Source organism: Ips typographus, linkage group LG4, assembly GCF_016097725.1.
Source record: "Ips typographus isolate SLU linkage group LG4, UJ_Ityp_2.0, whole genome shotgun sequence".
NCBI classification, from domain to species: domain Eukaryota; kingdom Metazoa; phylum Arthropoda; class Insecta; order Coleoptera; family Curculionidae; genus Ips; species Ips typographus.
In genome coordinates, this window is record NC_138425.1 from 9,070,401 (window position 1) to 9,094,926 (window position 24,526).

At 33.7% G+C, this 24,526-nt stretch overlaps 3 protein-coding genes across 7 annotated transcripts; all 3 read right to left on the bottom strand.

Annotated features, from left to right (window-relative positions):
* Positions 1–27: 27 nt before the first annotated feature.
* On the bottom strand, positions 28–6,887 carry LOC145727642 (putative inorganic phosphate cotransporter). Its single transcript, XM_081977353.1, has 9 exons — positions 6,247–6,887; positions 1,915–2,054; positions 1,494–1,699; positions 1,278–1,387; positions 983–1,203; positions 771–926; positions 584–716; positions 279–523; positions 28–222 (listed from the first exon to the last, which is right to left on the bottom strand). Exons 1-9 carry the CDS (start codon positions 6,329–6,331, stop codon positions 37–39), a joined length of 1,482 nt encoding a protein of 493 aa, XP_081833479.1. The 5' UTR covers positions 6,332–6,887; the 3' UTR covers positions 28–36.
* A 1,983-nt stretch (positions 6,888–8,870) lies between these two features.
* Positions 8,871–11,013, bottom strand: LOC145727643 (putative inorganic phosphate cotransporter). The gene is made up of 7 exons (XM_081977354.1): positions 10,899–11,013; positions 10,708–10,847; positions 10,446–10,654; positions 10,284–10,393; positions 9,860–10,230; positions 9,126–9,503; positions 8,871–9,065 (listed from the first exon to the last, which is right to left on the bottom strand). The coding sequence occupies exons 1-7, from the start codon at positions 10,975–10,977 to the stop codon at positions 8,904–8,906; spliced, it is 1,449 nt and encodes a 482-aa protein (XP_081833480.1). The 5' UTR covers positions 10,978–11,013; the 3' UTR covers positions 8,871–8,903.
* A 1,429-nt stretch (positions 11,014–12,442) lies between these two features.
* Positions 12,443–24,475, bottom strand: usp (retinoid X receptor ultraspiracle). Of its 5 annotated transcripts, none has more exons than XM_081977357.1 (10): positions 21,001–21,177; positions 20,228–20,428; positions 19,933–19,950; positions 17,770–18,058; positions 16,297–16,401; positions 16,045–16,243; positions 14,326–14,540; positions 14,137–14,267; positions 13,322–13,505; positions 12,443–13,256 (listed from the first exon to the last, which is right to left on the bottom strand). In XM_081977357.1, exons 2-10 carry the CDS (start codon positions 20,337–20,339, stop codon positions 13,190–13,192), a joined length of 1,320 nt encoding a protein of 439 aa, XP_081833483.1. In that variant the 5' UTR covers positions 20,340–20,428; positions 21,001–21,177; the 3' UTR covers positions 12,443–13,189. The 5 variants fall into 5 exon arrangements, with proteins under 5 accessions (XP_081833483.1, XP_081833482.1, XP_081833486.1 ...); XM_081977356.1 differs by having other exon boundaries at positions 20,228–20,542; XM_081977360.1 differs by lacking the exons at positions 20,228–20,428; positions 21,001–21,177 and adding an exon at positions 24,156–24,475.
* Between the last annotated feature and the right edge of the window lie 51 nt (positions 24,476–24,526).

Consider the following 24,526-nt stretch of genomic DNA (forward strand, 5'->3'; position numbering starts at 1 on the left):
GACGCCTGTAAAAAAAACTACAAAATGTTCCAAATATCATACTTTATTTTCATTTTCTACGCTAGGTACATTTAAAGGATCTCGAATGTTTTCAGTAGAGGAACTGTTCCAGGAATTCCACCATTGTATGTCGGCGGACCCGAATATTATAAAGAACAGTGCTGATAATGTGGTTATCACAGCCGAGAAAAGAAATACATACCTCCAATGGTGGACATCAGCCTGTAATTAATTAAATTGTATGTAAAAAGTTAAAATAACTCTGGATGTTAACTCACTGGTTCAGTAACTACATACTGCACGAAGAGAGGACCTGTTAAACCCACCATTTGAGATATGCTGTTCTCAATACCCAACATTAAACCTGCGTATTTTGGGGAAATGTCCACATGGTTAATGTAGGAACCGTTGTATAGGAACACCGCCATCCCTATAATTACATTTAATAGCACTATCGCCAATGTTGTTTGAGTGCTGTTTATAAATGCTAACCATACTAAGGCAACTGCTGGCACTAGAGAACCTAAAACAGTTCAAGTTAATTAACATCTTCCCTTCAGAATTGTGTGTAACATATACGCACCTAGAACTTGAAATAATCGTCTGCAGTTTATCAAAGAGAGCACTTTTTTGTCTACCACGTAGTCAGTAATAGGGGCAAAAATTAGAGAGAGCAAAAGCTGCGTGACTTGAGGAAGAGCCGAAAGCAATCCGTTCTGAAATGTGAAATTATGTATTTTCTGAAAGTAATGAGAACAAACCAAACATACCACATCAATATCAAATTCAAAAACTTTGCTGATATAAGTAGGAACTTCCACGTCGAGAAGAGTGACACCCCATGTATTGCCAATGTTGCATACTGCCAAAGCCCAAAAAGGGAGAGAGGTCAATATTTGCTTGATAGGGAATTTACTTGACCCATCCTAGAATATGTTTATGTTTAGTTTCTCAGTAGTAGTTGATTTTTGTCACCACTTACCATATCTTCTTCACAATGTTCTAGAGACTTCATAATATAATGTTTCTCCGCTTCTCCAATACGTGGATGTTTGGAAGGACTATCAAACCCCAAAAAAAGCCACGCTATACACCAAACAATCGATGTGGCCCCGAATAAATAAAAAGCTAACGGCCAACCGAACGGAGATGATGATATGTAGCCAGTAATTAGCAATGCCAGTATGGTTCCGACATTGTTACCTGAAATATACAATTTCTGCATGTAAAATAGTTAACAAACTAAATGGTGGAAGCAAATGCAATTTTATACCAACCCGAATAAATTAAAACCGTCAACTTGGACCGTTCACTAAGTGGGGCCCATAATCCCAACGCAGCATGGCAGGCTGGAAAAGTAAATCCTTGTAGCATTCCTTGAATCATGCTGTAAACGGGTTAACTGTAATGTGTTACTTGTAATTGATTCTGCAACGTACGATGGTTAGCGTTTACCAGCTGGGTTAATATTAAATAAAAGAAAATGGACGTACCGGCACGCAATCACTCCCATGTATCCAAAACTGGCCGCAGCAGATGGAATGAGGGTAAACGCTATTCCGTTGAAGAGCATCGTCCCTAAAAGGCATTTTTTCAAACCAAAGTGCTTGAAAAAGTAGCCGGAAAAGGGCTGGAGAATGATGTAAGTCCAATAGAATGAAGAGAGGATTATGTTATTAGTATCTGCCCATTTATAACGCTGGAATATAACAATTCATGAAATTGATGGAATTTACTTGGATAAGGGATTACTAGTATTTTTGAAATATTGAATGATGCTGACCAGATTTTTTAAATAAAGTTTTATAAACGTTATTTTTTTTTGACAAAAATGTCATATTGTACAAGCGCGTAATCTCCTTTTTTCAGCCCTCTATACGTAAACAACTGTTTATTTCTTTATGCTTTACTTACGGGTACATCAGCACTAGTTGTGGAATTATAGTTAGTCATTGCTACAACAGCTATGGACATTGTTGATCTGGTCAGTAATGTGACTACCATATAGAAAAACATTAGCAGCGCTTGGACATGACGAACGCCAATTGTTGGAACTGAAATCAAAATTGAATTTTTCAATTCGTAAAGTTATAGAGATATAGAGTCGTTACGACTGTGTTAAGAATTTTCCAGTACTTTTAATTATTGCTATACTTTTTCAGTTTGTTCTGACTGTGTCATTGGACTTTGTAATTTGCATCAATTTCGTTAAACATATTTTGTAAATTTGCTGGTCAACAAACTTCGAATAAATTTCATGAGAGCGTGATTGAAAGCTGATCAACAAGATAATTTTAAAAAGTTAAATCTGCTGAATTATCACGAGATCAATCATAAAACGACAAAATCGATGTTAATAACATCTAATCTGTAGATCAATAAAAAAATTATTACCGCTATATTAAGGTAATACGAAAAACTGTGCTTCAATGCGAAATTGATTTGATGCTTTTTATTAAGAGCAGTGATCACATGCTCCTTTATAAAATGAAAAACTGTTATTCAGGCAAGTCTAACTTTTAAACTTGGACATGCACTTTGTAAACAATTTAGTTATTTCAATAATACTGTTGGGGCTTGCAAAATTTCAATAAGTCTCGCTACTAAAAATAGTTATTCACCTATTAATTACGTTGTAACTTTTACGATACAAACTGAGATTTGTTGTTGTACACCCAATGAACTAGTTGCTAGAGGTATAGGTATGGCGTGATCATTGTATTAAAGAAAATTAGCAATAAGACGACAAAAATTTTTATTTAAACAGTGGTGACAATTTGCTAGAGCTTGTGAAAACGCAGTATAATTGCGTCAAAAAACTAGATAATAACCATTAGGGTTTATTCATGCAAATTTGGTATTTATTCTGCTGGCTAATTTTTTTTATTATCTGAGAATTACGGCTAAGTCAGGATTTTTTAATTATGTGGTTTATGAGTTGTTCTATGCAAATTCCAGTGATAAACTACCGCATAACCCGACCAAAAACAAAGAGTAATTGCAAAGTATATTGTACATAAATAGTTTTTCGTTGTTTTGGTTTCTGTTATAAACAGTTTTATTGCAGAATTTTACAGATTGAAAAATTAAAACCGTTTATTTTGCCTTGAAAGACTATTTTAGCCACAACAATGAAAACCGAACAAATATTGTTTTTTTTAGTTTAAATTAAATTGCACAAAAGAAGTAAGAGAAAGATGGCACCCAACTTAGTAAATGACAGTGCCAGTATATCAAAACAAATGTTAGATCATTTGACGACGTCACATCCGTTTCCGCAGACTTATATACACAGGTCACACATTTTTTCATGCTAAATTTTGGTTTAGTTTATTAATTTATTGAAATGGTTATCTTTCTACCATGCACTCTTTTCTAGGTATATTTTTGAAATTTTCATACCTCTATAACTCTAAAATATAAACGTGAAAAGCCTGAAGGCAAAAAATTACGTTTATTCTTAAAGTGATATCAGTTGAAACAAATACCAGTTGAGATAATTGAACCCAATAACTACAATTAGGCCAGCTTAAATTTTGTCTAATATCGTATATAGGTACTGAACATTATTAAGAATATTTGTTATGGAAACAACTTGACAAATATCGTTATATCAGGTGATATGATGTAATATTTTTCATAAAATTTTTTTTATAGTTTCTTATCTACATAAAGTGTATGGCACATAATATTGAGCAATTAACATTTGAGTATTAGACTAGCAATTGAAACTTTTTTTTAAAACTTATTAATTGCCACTCACACCTGTTTTTACCTTGGGCCCCTCAGGTTCTGAGATGTTTTATAACTTCTATATAATGCAGATAGGATTGCTCTGTCAGATTGACAGCACAGTATATAATATTAATGAATTAATGATCTAAATGCAACTTCTCGGTTTTCTATTGTTGTAAAGTACCACCGAGCTACGGTACCTATGATTAGCTCGTGGTTTTGAGTTCTGTTAACTGTGTAATTTCCTCAATTATTATTCATCATAAAATACCTCAGTTTTTAAGATGCAATGATCCGAGACGTAAAATTCAACCGCAACAATTGCCTGGCTATTTCTATCTAACCTTGGGTATTACCATCCAATTGCAAAAAAAGCCACCACTGTTGAAATATTTTATATTGTATTAGATGTGTACAAAATGAAAATAAAAGCGCAAGTTACTCTAATTTAGGTCAAAGCTCAATAAAGTTGCATATGTAATCTGAACAGGTTGTGCGTTCGTAATTCACATCTCTCTGAATTTGCAATTTGGTGTATCTGAATGTTCTCTAACTAGAATTTATGTACGGTTTCTTTATAATTAATCGAACAACATGGGGTCATGGATTTAATACACTAATAAAAGTTGCAAGGATTCTTTAATTCTCTGTCTAAGCTGGAAGATTGCCTCTAAATATTTTTTTTAGCTACCCAATCATAAAGTTCACATGTGCGGCATTGGTTTGTGATTGGTCAAGAAAAAGCAGCAAGCTGAAAGCTGCTTTTTTTGTCTGAACTTAACATGTATTATATTTCATTGATGACATTTAAATCAACGAGATCAAAATGTCAATGTCCCTGTTACGTTTATATTATAATATTAACTTTTGGCGGTAGCCCAGCGGTTTCAGTTATGTGTATTAAGAATTTGGTAGCCCCTATGAGTGAAAAATTATAAACTTTTTTGAAAGTTTGTATATTATTAATTTTCTCTATAATATCGGGCTATTTGTAAATTTGTTTTAATACTATGTATAGACTACACTGCAAGTTTACGTGAATTTTTTTTTGGTGCTAATTACTCAGCAGAGTAATGTGGTTAAGTGCTTTTGTCTGCCAAAAAATTACTAAATTTACATTAATACCTAAATGTGGAGATGTGGTATCATGCTGAAATCACATATTAAAAACGTTCTGGAGCATTATTGTATTTCATCAAATAATGAAAGTTCTATAAAAAACATTTTAAAAAATACAGAATTTATTGAGAATTGATCTAAAAATTCCTGAATTGAACATCTTATAAAATGTATAGAAAATAACAAGCATTATTACACACAATAAACAGAAAGTCATTAGTGTCATTTTTTAAGTACAATATTTATGTCTGCTTCCCTGACACTCCAAGTCGATTTTAAGTACAACTTAAGCTAAGTTGAGATTTGAATGTGACAGATTAGGTGCAAAATGACACAGTCTAAACTGGACTTATCTAAGCTGTCCTTAAACTCCACTAATCAATCACCACAAACGGACTTAAAAACTAGAGCAGATACTTTATTTTCAGAAATAATAAGATTTCCTAATTTTTTCCTATTATTTCCTATGCACTCATATTAATAGGTTTTTTTACATACGGTTTAGAAATCTATAATATGTGTCATATTTGCCTAAATATGTTTTGCTTGATTAGTCAAAACATCTAATGGTTTGTTAAAACTTTTCTTGTAAATGCTGTGCTGGCTTTTTAAGCATAAGCTTAAGATGCAAAATTGATATTCGCGTTCCTGGCATTAAGAGTGTAATCAATATTCAATATTTTAAAACCACTGATTTTTTTTTAAACAAAATACACAAGTATACAATTCTCTCATTATCTATCTTAATTTTATAGTCTATGAGTATAATCCGAATTTCGTTGCTTCTTCTTCTCTCATTGAGGAAAAATTTGTATTTTAAGATGTATCATTGACTTGCCTTATCTTTTTTGTTAGAGAGATAGATAATACATTTTTTATAATTTTTAAGTTTTCTTATCTGACAAAAAATAATATACACTTATTTCTGTTACGTTTGCTAAAAACCACTTAAACAAAACCTGCAGAAAATTAACTATAATTGTGACATTAAAAAGCGGGTTTTTTTATGTTATTTAACCATATTACGTTTTTTATCACCCTGTAAATGATTCACGAGTATAATATCAGGCTGAAACCAATATGTAACACTTCCGGTAGCCAGGTAATTAGCAAAACCGGTTGCGTCATACAAACATTTTTTTTGCCAAACATTTCTAGTGTTCATTGAAACAAATTGAGTTTCATCAGTTTTACTCAGATAAAATATTTTTGGCCACCAGTTGTTCAAATAAGATTACCACTGTAGTAAGCTTACCTTTAGGCTAATTTACCTATCGTTATCAATTAGATTTGAAGGTTGTTGTAAATGGTATAATGGTTGCATCAGTTTTAGTTTACAAGTTTTTTAGGATTTAAATAAACTAGAATTAAGTGGTTAATTGGTAAACTTACCTTTTTGTTTGAGCGGTCTAAGGATCATAGTGTCCAATAGAGATTTCTTGCGTTCCAAGTTTTCAAAGCTTTTTTTAGGGTCCATAATACGCACTCCTGTCCATCCAGACAAAACTGAAACCTCGTCAAACAGGCACCTTTTTTCCAGATAAGGTCAAGGTATAAATTTGTTGTTTATTAAAAACTATGTTTATAAAATATCACAGAAATTGTTTTAACTCGTGTACGAAGCGCACAACTCCACAACGTAAATTGACTCCCGCCAAAGGTTCCGAAGGCTAAACACTTTTTTTGCTTGTTATGCTCGATGATATAACAGACGTTTTTACTGACCACACTAACTAAGCATGAAGCTGAAAATCAAATTATAAGTGCAATTTGTCCATTCATCAGTTTTGCAAAAAAAAATCCAAATTGTGTGTGTGTGTGTGTACGTGGCGATTCTATGGAGTCACACACACGAATGAAGTGCCAACATACTAGCAAGCTGGTTCGACTCTGCTGTATCCCGAAATAGCTGTACTAGAGAGAGAATTCCTGGAGTTTGGTTAATAAGGAAGGTTTTTTGGTGGGGCATTGTTTTACAAGCGTCGTCTGATATGCGTTTAGCGATCATAAATAAAAAAAAAAACTTTAGGTCAAATTCCGTTAATAACGGACGCTAATAAGAGGGCCCAAACCACTTCTATACCAAACGCCATGCAAAAACATAATAAAATAAATTTATTGAAATAAAACTTTGGCATTTAAATCGCACTAGATAAATTCCCCTTCTAATTATAGCGGGTCATCGTAAAAATACCCCCTCACTCTGGCGCTTCTTAAAAATAGCGTTGATTTGTGAAAACTTGTTCATTTTTATATCAGCATGTGACTAAATGACGTTCACTTATTTGGCAGGTGGCCGAGGTGTCAATAAAACTTTGAAGAGTCGAAGAATAATCGCACAATAAGTAACGAAAATATTACTAATAGAGTGACTAAGATCGTTTTAAACGTCTCATATAATCAACGATCATAATTGGGAGAACTAATAATTGTTTTCGCAACGCACAAATTGAATTGCCCGTTGCTCTCTTTACAAATTGGTGTCATATGACTGAAAAGCTTTCGGAAAGAGATCAACGTTAACCGGCCATTCTTGACCAATAAGCTATACTAAAATGTGTTTATTTTTGCAGTTGTTATATTATTTGGTATAATTTGCTTTTAAATTGATTAAAAGTAGGTAATATCTATTAAGACTACTCTACCATTACATGTCTTTTAAACACATTCTAATAGCCAGATAACATACCTGCGTAAAAACCTGCTAAAGGTATTTCAATATAACGCTTATCGATAAGAAAATGTGACGTTACCACATCTAATAAAGTAATTAGACATCTAATCCCAAATCGAATAAATTACTCTTGGATTAGTAATGAGGCTCAGTTGGCATTTTATCAATCTGTGTGAGAATAATTAAACAATAGACACTTTATAATCTATACATGTTTATGATGTTTTTACCATAAAAAGATTTTTTAAATCAAAATCTACATCCTTGATATGAAAAAGAATTTAGCGATGAGATTTGTTTTCATGGAGATTGCTATAATATGTCTTAATTAAATGTTGCTAAATTCCAGTCTACACTAGAAGGCCGTAATTTTGTAAAGACAAATATTTAAAAACAGTCAAAGATATATTACCCTAAAAAATAATTAAATGCTAGATAGATAATTTTATCATTCGCCATCAACCACCGCAGAATATTGAAATTACATAATAAACATCGAAAAGTGTTTGATCGATTCGTTTCCAATAAGTATAATTAACTCTCTTTAAATTTTTCAATCTGTTAAAAAAGTTGTAACATACAAATAGCTCTAAAATGTTAATACGTTTAACTGGAGCCATCTACCAGTGTTATCACAAAACTGAGTTAAAATTTCGATTTTCTACTGTCTGGAACCTTCAATATTAAATTTTGGTTAATTACAATTTATGCTGAAAGCTTTGTGCTCGTGCATAGCCACTCGATTGATATACAGATACGATGTCTTCTAATAAATTTGCATTTAAATACAACAAAAATTCACAGTTATCATTCATAAATTTATGGTTTTGTCAAAAGTTACATAATTCGGCGCTTATTAACACTGGCTATAACATAGGAACAAAAAACGTAAACAACTGGAAATAGTCATTTGCTTTTGTTTGGCTAAATATAACACGATCTGACTTATGCTGCGTTTTGTTCAATTTGTGTGTTTTTCGAAATTCCCAACTAGAAAATCGAGATATGAGGAAAAACTAAAGCAGTGCCACATTTCAAAATAGTTGATCATCAATCCTTCATAACAAGATTTAAATAAGTTGACTACATAAACCTAGCATTATGTGTAAACATTTATTGTGATCCTAATTTGTGCGTTAATCTATTGTATAGCTTTACGATGAGTGATGATGCACCGTTAAGAGATGTTTACTTTATCATTTGCGTCGTTTATAAACGATTAATTTTTAAATAAATGCATTATTGTTTTAACTAGCTTTGAAGTCAAGCCAACGCTTGATGTAAACAACTTAGCAGTTTTTCTTAAATCCGCTAATGTGGATGAACAACTCTGAAAAAGAAAAACTCTATAGCCCCTTTATTAAAAAAAAATATATTATGATAAAGCAACAGTATCGTTAGCTTTGATTGAACTCTTCCTGTCTTTGGAATTCCACCACTGAACTTCAGCTTTACCAAACACAATAAAGAATGTTCCCGTAAGAGTCATAATAGCAGCCAATGATAAAAACACCCATCTCCAAAGTAACATGTCCGTCTACGATACAAATTCATTCCTATTATTTTGGATCCACCATAATTATTAACAAAAACTTACAGAATCCGACACTACATACTGAGTAACCAGTGGTGCAAACATGGCTATACATTGAGCAATTGTGTTTTCAATGCTCATCAATACCCCAGCATAACGGGGCGATATATCCACGTGGTTTACGAGAGAACCAAAAATCAGTACGGCATCTATACCAGAATAAATGTAAAGTAATGCTATGGCTAAAATGCGCTGATCTGAAGAGACAAACGCCAACCACACCAAAGCTAAAGATGGAATGTAGGATCCTACTGCTTGCGCTAGTCTTCTCCAGGTTAGTAGTGAAAAGTGATTTCTAGAAACCCAGTAATCACCAGATAGAGCTAAAGGAGTGTTGATTAGGATTTGGACCACGTTGGTCATTGCTGATGTAACTCCATTCTACAAAATTCATACTACACTATGATGTATGATTAGTTATTATATAACGGATTTAAGCCAAGATTACTATAGTGATTTTGATATTAGACTTTCCAGATAAACATGGACAGATTGTCGGATTGTCCTATGAATAGTACGATTAACAAAATTTGATGGTAAAATATCGTATACTGCACAATATTCTTCTTTGCTGTTATCATGTTTTTTAGTTCCATTATACCTACTCTACTGCTGAAGTTTATTACATACAGTGAATCATTTTGTTGCTCTTGGAGTGAATGAAATCTACTATACTTGTTATTCTGACTTGAATCCATTAACTACTCTCGTTTGGTTTCACCAATATTAATACTCACCGAAGTAATATCTAGTCCCAAACCATCAGCTAGGTAAGTTGGTAACATTGTATCAGTTAGGGTGTATCCCCAAGATATTCCGGCGTTTGCCACCGCAATAGCCCAAAAGGGTAGAGACAAAAATATCGCTTTAAAAGGAACAGAAGCAACATCTACTTTTTCATTAGTTTCTAAAGAACGTTCGATGTGATCCTTTTCTGCTTCGCTGATTAGAAAATGATCAGCCGGCGAATCTGAAGCGAGGAAAGTCCAAGCTGCGCACCACACTAAAGAAATGGTGCCTAGTATGTAAAAAACTGCAGGCCAGCCCCAGTAGCTGGCCGATATATACCCGGTGGTTAACATTGAAATTATTGACCCAATTTTGTTTCCTAAAATATTTATATCAAAGTACTTGTTCGTTGAAAGGCTTGGTCTGGTTAACCTGCGCGAGCAATCATGGCCAGTAAGGAACGTTCATCTTTAGGTACCCAAAGACCTATGGCATGGTGAATGGCTGGATAGCAAAATCCTTGAAAAATCCCTTGTACTACTCTGTAAAAGTAGATAATTGTAATATAAGTCTATCACTAAGATCAAGAATTACCTGCAAACAATTAGGCCATTTTTACCATAATTATAGACACTGACTGGAATTAGCATAAACGCTAAAATATTGATCAGCATTGTACCTAGAAGAACCCATTTCAAGCCCAAACGAATAAAAATGTATCCAGAAAAAGGCTGTAAGACTACGTAAGAGTAAAAGAACGCTGACAGTATTACTCCAGTATCGACGTTAGTCCAATCATAAGTCTACAAAAAATATTCCATCTTTACAAAATTTATTATTTATCTTGGTTATTTACAGGAATATCTGGATTCGAAGACGTAGTACTATCTGTCATAGCAACAATAGCCAGTGACAGGGATGATCTAGTTAGAAACGTACAAGCTAAGAACGTGTGCAGCAATATGGTCATGGTGTGTCTAACTCCAAGCTTTGGAACTATTAAAACAGATGATAAAATAAATGTTTAATTTCAAATACTAAACTTACTTTTAGAAACTGTAGGATCAACATTTGAAGTATCTTTCTCTGAGACATCATTAACTGCCGCTTCCAAAGACTGAGTCATAATTATGTGTTACCACCAAGCACTTAATTTGAGTTTCTATTGAAGAAAATTCAAAGCATTTATTTTGCCGAATAAAAATAATCTAAAACTAGATATTACCAAACTTATCGATTGATGTTATAAAAATTGATTAGCCTGTGTGTGTGATTATATTTTACTTTGCGTATAAACGTGTCATGATTTTTTACGGCAGAAAACTGAAACATAAATGTGTTTACAATGTAACAATTGTTTTACTCCAAATAATTTGTAAGTGTAATTTTATTTATTAGGTACGCAAGTTAAATTAGATTCATTAGAGTAATGTGGTACTGTAGTTTATGAGCCTATTAACTGAAATTTGAAATCAGCGTATCTTTTCCATTTAAAGTCGGAAATCTTAACTTAATCCTGCGTTTCTGTTAGGTTCACTAATAAATTAATTGCATCATTTAGATGCCAAGTGAATGACGAAATGATACTGCGTCTAAATATTAAATGACAAAAATAAATTAAATATTCACCATATTATTACAACACACGGCAGCTTTACAGAAAAGACTGTCTTTAATAGTTTTACCAGTTTTTTTACAGCCATGTATGACTAATATACGTATGAATATGAATAGAACAATTTAAAATTATTTGCAATTTTACAAGGTGCCACAAAAAAGTACATATTAAAAATATGTTTTTTTATAGGGCTGTACGCCTTACGAGGACATTTTCTAACATAATGGGAGTTGTTGTGCGCAAATGTATTTCATGTTGTACCATAACGATTGTACTAAACAATCCCTACAACTTTTACGTCATCGTTCTGAAAAACCCTGTATAGACATTGATTTCACTGGAACTTCTTTGTGCTGCGTAAATTGTTTAGTCCGGTACCAATTATTATTATGGGAGTCTGTGTATGTTTGAAAATTATCTACTGCCAATTAAACGTACAGAAAAACTTTAAAAATAAGACTCTTTCTACGAATACCACACTTCCGACTTCAAAGTGGATTTTTTGAACTCTAAATGTTTTCATTAAGAGATTAATCAGTAGTTTCCATTTATTTTAAGTTTTAAGCAATACTTTTGTGTTTTACATTATAATTGTTTTAGCTTACCATACAAGCAGCTCAATCAATATAATTCACAAGTTTTTATAAGTCTTAAGTTATGACGTAACAGGTCAGACTAACGAGTAAAAGTTGTTACACATATAAAATGCATATCGACAATAAAAGACAAATGGTTCAAATTCAGTTAAGCAAACAAGCTTCGACCCTGTACCCGATATGCTCTGACCAGTGATATTGAAAATAGTAGATAACTATTATAAGCCGTAGAACAAATTTAAAATTCAGTATTCCATCAATGTAAACGTCCTTATGGCACATATTAATCATGATTCACAAAGCAATAATAATTACACACACAACATACATTCTGGAGACTTTTTTGGATGATTATTAATTAACAAAAACGCAAAAAATTTCTGAAATATTAAAATAGAATTTATTAAAAATATAATTTTACATAAAGATAAAATTTAATTTTATAAACTACACAAGTAATAATTTTGAAGTTAATCAGGACATGACAAAATTTTAATTAAAACGGTACGTATTATACAAATTCACAAATAAAAGCAGACATATTCCAAACTCATAAAGAAAAAATAATACTTTTACGTGTCAATAAATATTTTTTCTTGCAAAAAGGATTTGGAAATAGTTCGGTCATATAATATAGTAAATACGATATACTTTACGTAGAATTTTGATTACTCTCAAACACAACCAACACTTAACAAGTACAGCGCACTTTTGCCAGCTTTTCTTAACAAGGTTATAATTGGAAATATAAAAGCCGACTAACAATAAAGTCCAGGTAATACAGGTACGTATTTAAAATACAGGTTACGCCGTAAAATAGAGCTAACAATACCTCGTCCAAATATAGGTATTTAGTAGTAGTAGTAGTTGTAAAACTCAATTAAAATCACAGATTTCTGAACTGAGGGAAAGATTTTTGTATAGTAAAAGTTAAAAAAGAAAAATATTAAGGGTTCTTTAGTCTTCACAGTCGCGCCCTTTCCCTCTTAGCACTTTCTAATAAAACGTTCAACAGCAACAACTCTACTCTAAAATTATATCGACATTAAGTAGACAGGCTACTTAATAACAATATAACATGCTTATGTTAATAATAGCAATAACATTCTGAATTTAATAAATACTTAAGAATTTCTGGCATTTTCGAGCATATCTGCAAGGAATGACTCCAAAGTCACGTCTGACACTAACCTAAAAAATTGATAACACAAATTAATACACCAAAAATATTTACCAAAGCTTTGTTAGCTGCGCACCTATAAAAAAACAAGGGGTCCTGGCACTTGAGGCCGATCGATCTGAGTACCGGAAGTCGCAGCAATAGTTTAGCAAATCTTCCCGGTTCGCTTGGATACGTCGTACGGACGTATTCTTCCATTACTTCATACACTTTCTCCCGCATTATGTTTACGTCTTCTTTACACACAAGGCCACGGAATTCTGCAGATGAAAACGATTGAAATAAGAAAAGTAAGCAAAAATACGTTATAATATAATAAGGAGTATTAAATAGAGTTCTTGTAGATCTCAAAGTTGTTCACTACTGTGACGGTAGCAAATAAAATAATTTAAATCATAGAAGAGAGAAAATTTATGAACTTGTTCCACAGATTTTGGTTGGGAGCAATTTTGCTCACAATTTAGTATTTAATCGGTGGTAATATCTCTAGTGCATTTAATTTTTCCGGAAATATTCGGAAAAACCACTCTCGCTCATGCTATTTGTTAAAACAAATTACTTAGAAACAAGTATTCCAATTTTTCCACAGGAAAAATTAGATGCACGAGGGATATTTGGTAAGATTATTTCCTGAGTTAAATAAACATTTTATTTTAATTAAAACAATAAAAAAAATAACTTTCAAGCTAGAAAGGGTAACACTATTCTTTATGTTGCTGTGAGGAGTGTGAAATTTTTTTCCGGAAAAACTGCTGACAGCTAAGTTGACAGTTGATAAGTGATTTTTCCACTTAAAATTTACATTTGTTATACTAATTCTTGATAGCGATTGGTCAAAATTGATAGGAAGGAAATAATCAACGTAAAATATCTCAAAAAAAAGATTCTTACCCGGATTAAATAAAATAACCGCTCTAAGACAAGCAAACTCCGTTTTGTCCACTCTAATTTCGCGTAATTTATTTATAAAATCTTGTATCCAGGCATATATATTGCCTACTCCTATAGCGTGTGATGTTGACCTAAAAAATTAAATTTTTACTTTGTAGTAATATTTTGAACATCACAAACTGAACTCACTCATTAATGGTCAAGCCAGTAGCTAATAGAATTCCCTGCTGAACTGCTAGAGATCTGTGCGCCAGTGCCATTATGTGCAATTCATTCCAACTATTTTTTAACAAAATGATTTGATCCTGCATATTGAGCGAAGTGAAGTGGGGGAGGAATTTTGCCCATTCCAGCAGTTGCAGGAGATGTGTGTTCGACGCTTGCCTGATGTTGCTATTGATGTTCTAAAATGTAGATTTCTATTTAAAAAAAATGTTAAACGTTCTGAAGACAATTGAAGTTCAAAAAGTTAGTTAAAAACCTGATATAACACTGTATCCCAAGCATCAAAATATGTAGGTGTTTATGAAAATCAAAGCATACGGAATATATGAAGTCCTGAACTAGAACATGCTATTATTTGAAAATACTAGATTAAATAACTGTTATTGTATGGTTTTCTGAAGTAGAAGGGTATACTTTGTTACTCCGTTCCCTTAAACATTTTTTCATCTTGAGTACTTGAGTTACATACTAGAAGTTACTAACCTTTCCCACACCATTAAGCAACCTTGTATAATCTAAATTGAATAATTCATATTGTCATTCTCACTCAGATGTAATTGTACTCGTAATTATAGATTGAGTAGGATAGTTCCAATAGGTAAATATAATGAGATCAATCATTCAATACAACATAATTATGTCTGATGAGGTTGTTTTCAAGAAACTTGACATGGTGTTTCTATACATAAACTAAGTAAAATATGGCTAATAGAATATTTTTCATTTTCATACACTTATGAACACAGGTACACTCACAAATTACAAAAAGCTCTAAATATAAGACTTACTTTAAACGAATTTTTATTAGTAATTGGCTTTCACCTTCCTATGATCGGAACATTGTAATAAATAAGCAAATATTATTCTTAGAAGTGATTGAAAACCTCTCATAAAACTTGAAAACTCATTTACTATAAATTTAAGTCTCATCTATTCAGTTTCTGTTCATGTTTAAAAATTCCTCGTTTTAGTTATGTCTTGTCTGATTTTGTTTATGATGAGTTCATTAAGGTTTAGATTTGAGTATAAAGTGAATTTTTAGAGAGTTACACTTTACACACTATATTTAGAACTAAAATGGAAAAATAAGAAAATGTGATGGTTTGACCACTTTGTCATTAGAAGCGACAAAGTGACAACATTTTACAACCGTGGTATAGTGAAGTATATATTATACTAATTATTTTGCCTCACGTTTAAAATATGGTGTTTCAATGTAAGTCGACATTAAAAAGCAAAGTTTTGTTCGCCATATCGTTTAATGAACCGGAATTGAGTCATCTAATGCAATCTCCTATGAAAATTAATTTGAACAGTGCCGAATAAAAGAAATATCACGTTAATAAACGAAATATTAGCAATCAATGACCTATCGAGTTCATCAACCAATATGCTAAAGCTTAAAAAAACGATAACGCTAAATTTCGAGTTATTCCGAAAACGCCGACAGCCAGACAACGAGCAAATTGATAAAAATTGTTTTGATGCACTTTCCGAGAACTAATCTGGTATCCTAAACAGCCATAAAACGTTGTACAGCAAGGTCGTGGGTGCATTGACGCCCGAAACGCAAATAAATGCGCCAAGCTTTATCATTTGTTATTGAAGTAATATTCTGATCGCTTTTGACTAACTGAGGGGATTTAGAGTAGCGGACGTTAACAATGTCCCTCGAATATTTACCTCTAAAGAAGCGGAAACTTCGTTGCACTCAACTCGTTTTTCGGCTTCTACTATCCTGTCCAAAGGCATATCCACTTGCATGTTGGAGGTTGATTCCACCTCCGAGTTGTCCCGGTCTTTCGTCCTTTGTCTTTCTTCTTGAACTGCTTCTCTTTTCATGCCCATGTTCAGGCATTTTTGATACCGGCAATACTGGCATCTGCATACAATGAACATTATTCTCTCTACTAGACAGTTTAAAGTTTTACTCACCTGTTTCTTTGCCTTTTATCGATTATGCAGTTTTTCTCCTCTCTGCAAGCGTAGGATAAATCTTTGCGGACTGTGCGCTTGAAGAATCCTTTACAACCTTCACAACTGCAATAAAAATAGTATCAAACAACATAAACTCACTCACTTAAACAGAAAATAATTCGTAAGTGAAACCGTTGCAATGCAAATTTCAAACACATGTGTATTTTTTCAAGACATCCCAATAATGATATGTTAAACATATCAGCCATGAAATATAAGTTGCAGGATGATTCAGGGTCGCTTAAATCCAAGCAAACTTGTGCATTAAAGATGAGAAACAACATTCCGTTTTGGTTTCTTGCTGTGAAGCTAACAATAAATGTCTGGAAAACTGATGGTGGCTATTACAACACTATTGCTAAATAGAATAAAAGTTGGTTTACTTAGTGTGCTTTTTCACTATATTTTTTTATAAGTTAAGAGGCTGCCACCTTTTAACAGAATTTCTTTTACAGTTTTTGAAGCTCGGATACTCAGACCTGGATAATAGATTGAAACTTTGTAGTTTATTTTAGGTTCAACTAGACATAAAACAGAGTTGAAGTGGAAAGTTCGCAAAACAATAAACGTGTTAGGTTAAAAACCCCGTCTATCTGATGTTGGTCGTCTGCAACGTTTTAAATAAGTAATACAGATGGATTTTCCGATTTAAGCGGGTTTTTGCGTGTTGAATGTGAAACAAGGTATTTTTTCCCCAAAATGAACACTTGAGATATTTTGAATTTTACGAATACACATAAATATTTCTTTAGTAGGCATCAGCAGGACTTTATTTATTCCCTCTAATTATCATTGTGGTGTAAAGATTTCTGCATCTAATATAAACGAATGAATAGTTCATTTTCTTGATTAGGCATATAAATCTACTGATTTTACCTATTCTTGCTGTGAAAGTGTCATTTAGTTTACAGTTCTTGTAGTTGTTTGCAAACATAACCACTTTTTCAAATAGTGGTTTCAATAAAACATTAAAAGATTGAATATTGAATGAGGAATCGCATAGGACTTTCTATGGTTCGTGAATAAGGCTTAATATAATAATAGTAATAGTATGCAAATATTGCAAATCAAATGACCTTGCGGTAGACTTAATGTATTAATGGGTGGGTCCATTGATTGTCCAATCCTATTTCTTGAAACTACACTGACTCGTATTATAAGAGTTTGCGTACGACCTACAGAATGTCGTTTTACGACTTCTAGACTTGGCGTATACCCAAACGACAACCCAGTCCTTCCGGATTGAACTGAATTTTTGTTTGACATTGCGGCATTGCCAAGGGCGTGTGAATACACAGACTTGTCACACCAGCAATTTACGCTTTATTATCCAATTTCAAAGCGGACCGCCCGACAAGAACATGAAGAGTTGCCCGCCCAACGCTTAACAGTTTTTTTCTAACAAATCTCTAAGTAGTTTAACTGTCTTACCTGTAAACGCCGTAATGCTTTCCACTCGCCCTATCGCCACAAATCGAACATAAATGTTTGGAACCACTCAAAGGATGATTAGGAGGATAAGGACTACCCTGTCCAGACTTCTGGCCACCTCCACCACCCGGAGAGGGGCTTAACAAACCCACTTGTCCCAAAGCGTACGAATTGGGGCTGTTGGGTCCTTGGGGGCTGAATTGTCCCAGAGCTGCGGCATCAGGCTTCAGATCTAAGGGCGATTGAGGCCCTAACGGACCCATTGACAGGTTTTGGTCGAGACTTAACCCTGCAATAGCATAACGTTAGGTCAAAAGTGGTTCCAAAATAGTTTACAAGCTAATTGAAGCAACCTTGACAATGACATTTTATATAGAGAAGGGACAGCATAAAGTGAGTAATTGAAGTAATTGCCTTATGTGTGTCGATTTGGTAGTTCGGTCTATATATGGACTAATTGATTGTCAATTTAAAATTCACTTACAGTTTTCCAAAGCCATAAATAAAATATCCTCCTTTAAATTAGCCTACATTTCTTGCAATAAATCTTTTAACTGATACATATTTATGCAAAGAACAGCAAATGAAAAATGTGGTTAAATGAGTTAATAAGTAAACAAAAAGTGTGAATAACTCAATTATTTGAAACATTTACTATAGAAATGAACCAATGAAATGAGCTTTCAAAAGTATGATGTTCCAAGTTTAACCGTTTAGGGCTAGTGGACACTAAACTTGACCAAAGGTGATATGACTTTGAAAATGGTAGTTCATCAAGAAGCTACACTAATAACAGCAATAGAAGTGACACAGCAGTCTTTGCAGTTCTTCCATAAATTATGGGCCTACTTGTAGAAAAATCTTTGGGCTGTTTTGATCAACAAAAAGTAGTGTTAGCTGAGTAACTGTGAGAGTATTTATGATTATGTTGTACAGAATGACTAATAAAAACTGCTTATTTGAGTACTAAATTCTTGGTACTGGCACATATTTTTAACGCCCTAAGATAATACAAGTTTTATAGCTATATTATGTTCAGAACAATAGACGTCAAGATTTCACTTTCATTAACAATAATTAATTCATACAGCAACACAAACGTTGAAACCAAGAATAACATACTAGTAGGTGCATAAACTATCACAGGTCGGTCATGGCCATTTCCTAGCAAATGCACTAATAATAAAAAGTAGTTTCTTATTGATATTTTGTATCAAGTAGTAAAGTATTCCTATTTCTAAAATAATCGGATGGGATATGTTAAGGTCCGTAAAATCATACCACTGACTAGACTACTTTGTAAATATTCGGGGAAAGAGTTTAAACAGCAAATTATCATTATGAGTAGAATTACAATGGTACAGAACTCAAGAGATTCGCCGAATTATTATATGCAAAGAACTACTAAAGCCGTATTAAAAAAAATCAATGTTGTTAACCTTAAAATAATCAATTAATAAGATTTATAAAAAGATGAATTGCGCAGTTGGTATTTTGGAACAACGCAATAGTGTTTAAAACAGGATGCTTAACGGGTTTCCTATGTATCATCTCTTATTTATATTCCACATGTTTAATAACTATAAGAAATATTGTATTGGTGTTTGTTAGATTTTTTAAATTAAGACAGATAAAGATTTATAGTTGTCCAACAGGCCGTAACGGCGCTGTCAGTAAAGGTGATCTGAATGACAGACGAGGCGGCGGCAGGCGGACTTCCAAGGCCACCTACTTATTCAACGCATCGACGAGCGCAGAGGTCGTGTTAAATCTCAATAACAGGTGGCGTCGTTGTTTTACCCATCGACATGTAAAGCACAAGCAATTAACAAAAATATTTATATAAAAAAAAAAGTTTGATATTGTATTGCCAAATATTGTTTAACTAATTGGAACAAAAGCTTTTGTGCGACCTAGTTTTAAGTTGAAAAATAAACTGATAAACGACGCTGACTGAGCTGTTTTAGAGTCCCACATTTCATTTTATTACTCCAATGAATCTGTTGAAATTGGGTCAATGTTACACGTGCTACCGCGAAAAGCATGTACAGAGTGTGCAATTAAACGAAAAGTGTTGGCTTATACATTGACACATAGAGCAGATTCCAAGCTTAGGCGCTAAACATTTAAAACACAAAACCCTATTATAGACATAATACTCACCATTAGCGCATGGATAACCTTAAAAGAAAAAAAGAAAATATTAAAACAATGATTCGGCACGCTTACTATAACCTAAATTAGTAGTTAATTTACACAGTCCTAATCAAGCTGATATCGTTACAGTTTTCTTAATAAGGTCACTTTTAGTGACCTTTATAATTAAACCCAAAATAGATCTCGCCTCGCAATATTATCTGTGTAAATAAGGTCAAGTGCAATAATAATTTATGTGATTCAGCTGATGATCGATTGGATGAATAACGATCTAGGTGGCTAAATTATAACTAAAAATTACCTAAAGACATTTGAGGAGTAACAAATCCTCCAAAACTACGACTCCAATGTTGCTGTTGAGCTCCTTGAATAATTGCCGTCACCGACATCATAGGCTTCTCTTTTTTCATCATTTTTACTACCACAACCTTTATCACAGACCGGTTCACAATCACAACTTTGCTATACAGTGTTTTCCAAACTTTTTCACGAAAACGGTTTCCTTTGACAGTTAAAACAATTTATAAGAAAAACACTAAACCACAGTTAAGAACATTAGTGAGTGCTACATGCACCATGGTCGGAGTATTCGAAACTATTGAAGGAACTCGCCATTCTGTGAATGCATCAACAAACTGAAACGCTCAAACTCAAAAATAAACTGGGGGCGAGACGCTTTAACACGCTATGCCAGTGATGATGCGTCGCGACCATCAACGTATAAAGTAAAAAATTTAACTAGGTGATAAAATATTGCCCTGCAATTTGGATAGTTTGGTGTTTGCCTCAGGTTTTCTTACAGAATCTTTATATAATCAAGGAAAAAATGGTTTTATTAAGTTTTAATAGAGTGTGTATTTTTTCTAACTGAAGGTGAGGAAATTTTATATGTCGATGGTCGACAAACCCGCCTCCAATTTATCAGGCAGATTACCGCGCAAATATTTACAAAGCGCGCTTGTAGATAATAATAATTTGTGTCGTTTGCAATGCGACCATGACCGTCTCTACAACATTTAAATTTGGCATTGTTGTCATTGGGATTAGACGCGCGACTTTCAGGACTGAACTAACCCAAAATACCAACTTTAGTGTAATCTAAAAATTGGATATTTTCTTAGGAACTTTTTCGGCGACGCCACTTTAGTTTCGCGCTACCGACGACTGACAACCGACGACGAAAATCGCGGAAAGGCGGCGTGGCGGCTGCCGACGACGCCAAAGAAAACACTATCGTGCCGCTGCCACACGATTGCTATTGGTGGCAATGGTGATGGTCGGTCTAAAATCATGGGCTACTGGGACTGCGCCACGGATTTTCAAGGGCATGCACGAAAATAACACCCATAATGGGAGTCATCCATTCAGTTATTAGTCCAAGAGCATTCACTGGTAAAGAAATTTTCATCACATGGGAGAACTGAAGTAAACGAAAAAATAACTTACTTCTACGGTTTAAAATGAGATGGAGTACCTGCAAGGTGTTAGGGCAGGAAAGTATCATTTCCAATAAAATAACCATTTGGACCTATTCAACCATCCTTGAAGAAACTCAATAGCTCATTAAAGTTTTCAAAGAATCACCAACATCTTCCAGATATAAAGCTTGCAGTTGCATTTAGTAAAAGAAGATGAGTAGATAGAAAGGAACTTCTGTCAATGGTATCGATCTTTTAGAAAAGACTTAAAAATAAGGCAATACTAGGTGTTTTTACAAATGTGGTTTGGTTTCTGCATTGCAAACCATGAACAAATCAACTACCAAACAATTTTCATCTGGCAAAAACGATCCAAACTGTTCGTAAACAAAATTGGATTCTTCACGAACTCCACAAAAGGCAGCTAGCCCCCAGTAGACTGCAATGTGTGTCTTTGTTAGAAACCATGTACTTATTGTATCTGGGACATATTATCTAAAGGGGTTAGTCACTGGTCATCTTCTAATCCACTAATTCTGCAGAAAGTGCTCATCCTTGGTATTTTGACTCCGTCCACAAACCAACTACAACCACATTACAAATAGAATAATAAATACTTATAAATCAAAACGTAAAACTTACTAGATTTTTGACATGACCGAGTCTCGCACTAAATATAATCCACACACAAAATAGACTATAGCCAGTTGGTACGGAAGCATCCAAGGTCTGCTTAAAAATCACTTCTCTAGCAGCCAGTGCAGAATGAAAAAAATTTGCCCTTCTTTCAGTCCAAGGTTACTAACATAGACGGCGATTTTGTCATTGTCCCGTGCTGGCCTCGAATCATCGAAAGTACCTAGCTACTTATGTAATTTTCTAATCACCCTAATCAGTCGTATTACTTGTCCAAGGACCAACTACTATATTACATCAGAGGAAATTCGCAGATTAATAACCATTTCAATTCATTTGCGGTAATTTACTAATATGACATCAAGTCTAAACCATTAAAATGCGACAAAACCCTGCCATGAACCAAAAAAAAGAGGGCTACATCGATCGTTTGCCGTCTCGCCGTCGTGGGACGGGATGGGCCTCCACTTTTGGCTGGGGATCCACCCACGGCACTCTGGGGGCTTGTTTTGGCCGTATTTCCATGAATTTGTCGGATTAAAGGGAAGATTATACGTCACCCAAGTTTATTACCAGACAGTCCCTGTGAATTTCATATATCAGTCAATTTTCAGCTTCAGCATTAAAACTCTACGCCTCTGAACAGGTTTAGAAATAGGTCACCCCTTTCCGGGGCATCTTGTCAGCCTTGACATAAACAACTTTATATAGGCCTGTCTGAAGGACACGTTCAGATATTTTTGCTACCTTGAACTAATTGACCCATTGGCTAGGGAGAGCTATAAAGTTTTCCTGGAAAGCTTTATAGCTTGCAAGTAAATTATTCTTGAAGAATAGTCAAAGAGACAAGAAGATAATTTGCAGATTAAAAATAAGTAACCTGATAGCAACTGTGGTTTGTACATTGTTCCCAAACATGAATACATTACACCCCACAAATTTGTTCAAAAATAATTATTAAATTGCTTAATTTATAGCAACCACATTTAATTCACTATGTATAGATCAGAATGACCAAACTATCATTGAATATTTTTTTAAAGCAAAGTAGAAGTCCATTTTCTCAAAGTGGAGTTGAAAGCAAATTTAAAGGAAAAGTAACACAAAGCCTTCTCCATAAAACTTTTACTAACCCCCAAAAGGTAAATATAGGGGGGGTTTAGCCAAGGCTTTGTGTTACTTTTCCTTTAAATTTGAATATTTTTTTTATTATTTCACAAATTAAAGCAATAGATTTCCAACTGAAACTGTGTGTGAAATATTTTTATTGGTTAAATGTTCACATGACTACCATGACATTTTCTCACTTGCGAGTCTTGTGACCAATGGCAAGCTTTTGAGATTAACAACCAAGAGAACCATTGCCAACTATTGCTCTAAACTAAAAGAGGGTAATAATACAATCTAAGCCAGGGAAAGCGCCATTGTGACCCCCTTTGAATCTGTGAGGTCAATCTGAGATCCTTTGACAGTAAAGGACTCAAAACGCCATCTCAAACAACCTGAGTGATTTTGCCTAAGTGTCAAGTTACCTCACATACCTGCCACATAATGCTCTATCATATTATAACTAGCGCCACCTGTTGTGTACAGATCGAACTAAGTAGACCAGAAAATGGCGAAACCTGCACTGATGAGGTTATGGATCCCTGATTATGCACAAGCACACCAACCACCAACACTTCAATAAATATGACCAAATGAAATTAATTATTGCTTGTAAACTAAGCACACAAGCTTTATTAATTATGACTAATTACAATAAACCACCTTATTTATAAATTGATTAATTGCTAGTTTGCTTGTTGGATAATAGCTCAGTTAATGCCAGTATGTAACAGCTAAACAATAAGAACAATTTTAACTTTACATACAAGTATGCACAAGTAATAGTTGAGGTAAACCTGAATGAAGTGGTATGATGATGAAGTTAAGAAATTGTTTTAGGTAATGTAATAAGACAATCTTCTAAACAAATAAGAAATATAACCTCAATTAAAAAAAATTAAATGCAGGTCAGTACAACTTTTGGAAAAGAAAACACAAAAAATTCACATAAAAAAATCACGGTCAGTGAACTAAATAGGCCGACCCTGACTTTGCCATTGCCCTTTCATTGAAGTGGGTACTCATTTCCTTTACCATCTCAATTTATTTAGATCTAATTATACTCACCTCGCTCAGAATTATCCATTACACTCGGCACTGTTGTAACAACGAGATTCAATTAATAAACTTATAGTTTTAACTCAAAAAAGCAAAAACAGGCAGCCTACTTTCAAGGCAGTAAACATGGCTGAAACTGGGTTCCCTTTCATAGCGGTAAACGAGGCTCTTCGTCTAGCCAATTATACGCGCCAACTCACGCACATAATGATTCTTGGTTAACTATACAATTGTTTGTTAAAAATAGAATTTTGAAATTATTAGTTTTCAGTGAAAATGCGTGTAAAGAACAACGACCCGACGAGTTTACTTACAGTTGTGATTATTTATTTAATGTGAAAATGTTTACTAACAGCGCCATCCATCGAGTCGAAAGCTAA

What these genes read in the sequence shown, in the direction of transcription:
- LOC145727642 (XM_081977353.1), bottom strand. Translation starts at nt 6,331, where the DNA reads ATGGACCCTAAAAAAAGCTTTGAAAACTTGGAACGCAAGAAATCTCTA. An exon ending in TAGACCGCTCAAACAAAAAG is followed by an intron (nt 2,055 to 6,246) that starts GTAAGTTTACCA and finishes TTTTGATTTCAG; the next exon opens with TTCCAACAATTGGCGTTCGT. An exon ending in TTGAATTTGATATTGATGTG is followed by an intron (nt 717 to 770) that starts GTATGTTTGGTT and finishes TTCACATTTCAG; the next exon opens with AACGGATTGCTTTCGGCTCT.
- LOC145727643 (XM_081977354.1), bottom strand. Translation starts at nt 10,977, where the DNA reads ATGACTCAGTCTTTGGAAGCGGCAGTTAATGATGTCTCAGAGAAAGAT. An exon ending in CTTCGAATCCAGATATTCCT is followed by an intron (nt 10,655 to 10,707) that starts GTAAATAACCAA and finishes TATTTTTTGTAG; the next exon opens with ACTTATGATTGGACTAACGT. An exon ending in TGGGACTAGATATTACTTCG is followed by an intron (nt 9,504 to 9,859) that starts GTGAGTATTAAT and finishes TGAATTTTGTAG; the next exon opens with AATGGAGTTACATCAGCAAT.
- usp (XM_081977357.1), bottom strand. Translation starts at nt 20,339, where the DNA reads ATGATGAAAAAAGAGAAGCCTATGATGTCGGTGACGGCAATTATTCAA. An exon ending in GATAAAAGGCAAAGAAACAG is followed by an intron (nt 16,244 to 16,296) that starts GTGAGTAAAACT and finishes CATTGTATGCAG; the next exon opens with ATGCCAGTATTGCCGGTATC. An exon ending in GGTTATTTTATTTAATCCGG is followed by an intron (nt 13,506 to 14,136) that starts GTAAGAATCTTT and finishes TTTCATCTGCAG; the next exon opens with AATTCCGTGGCCTTGTGTGT.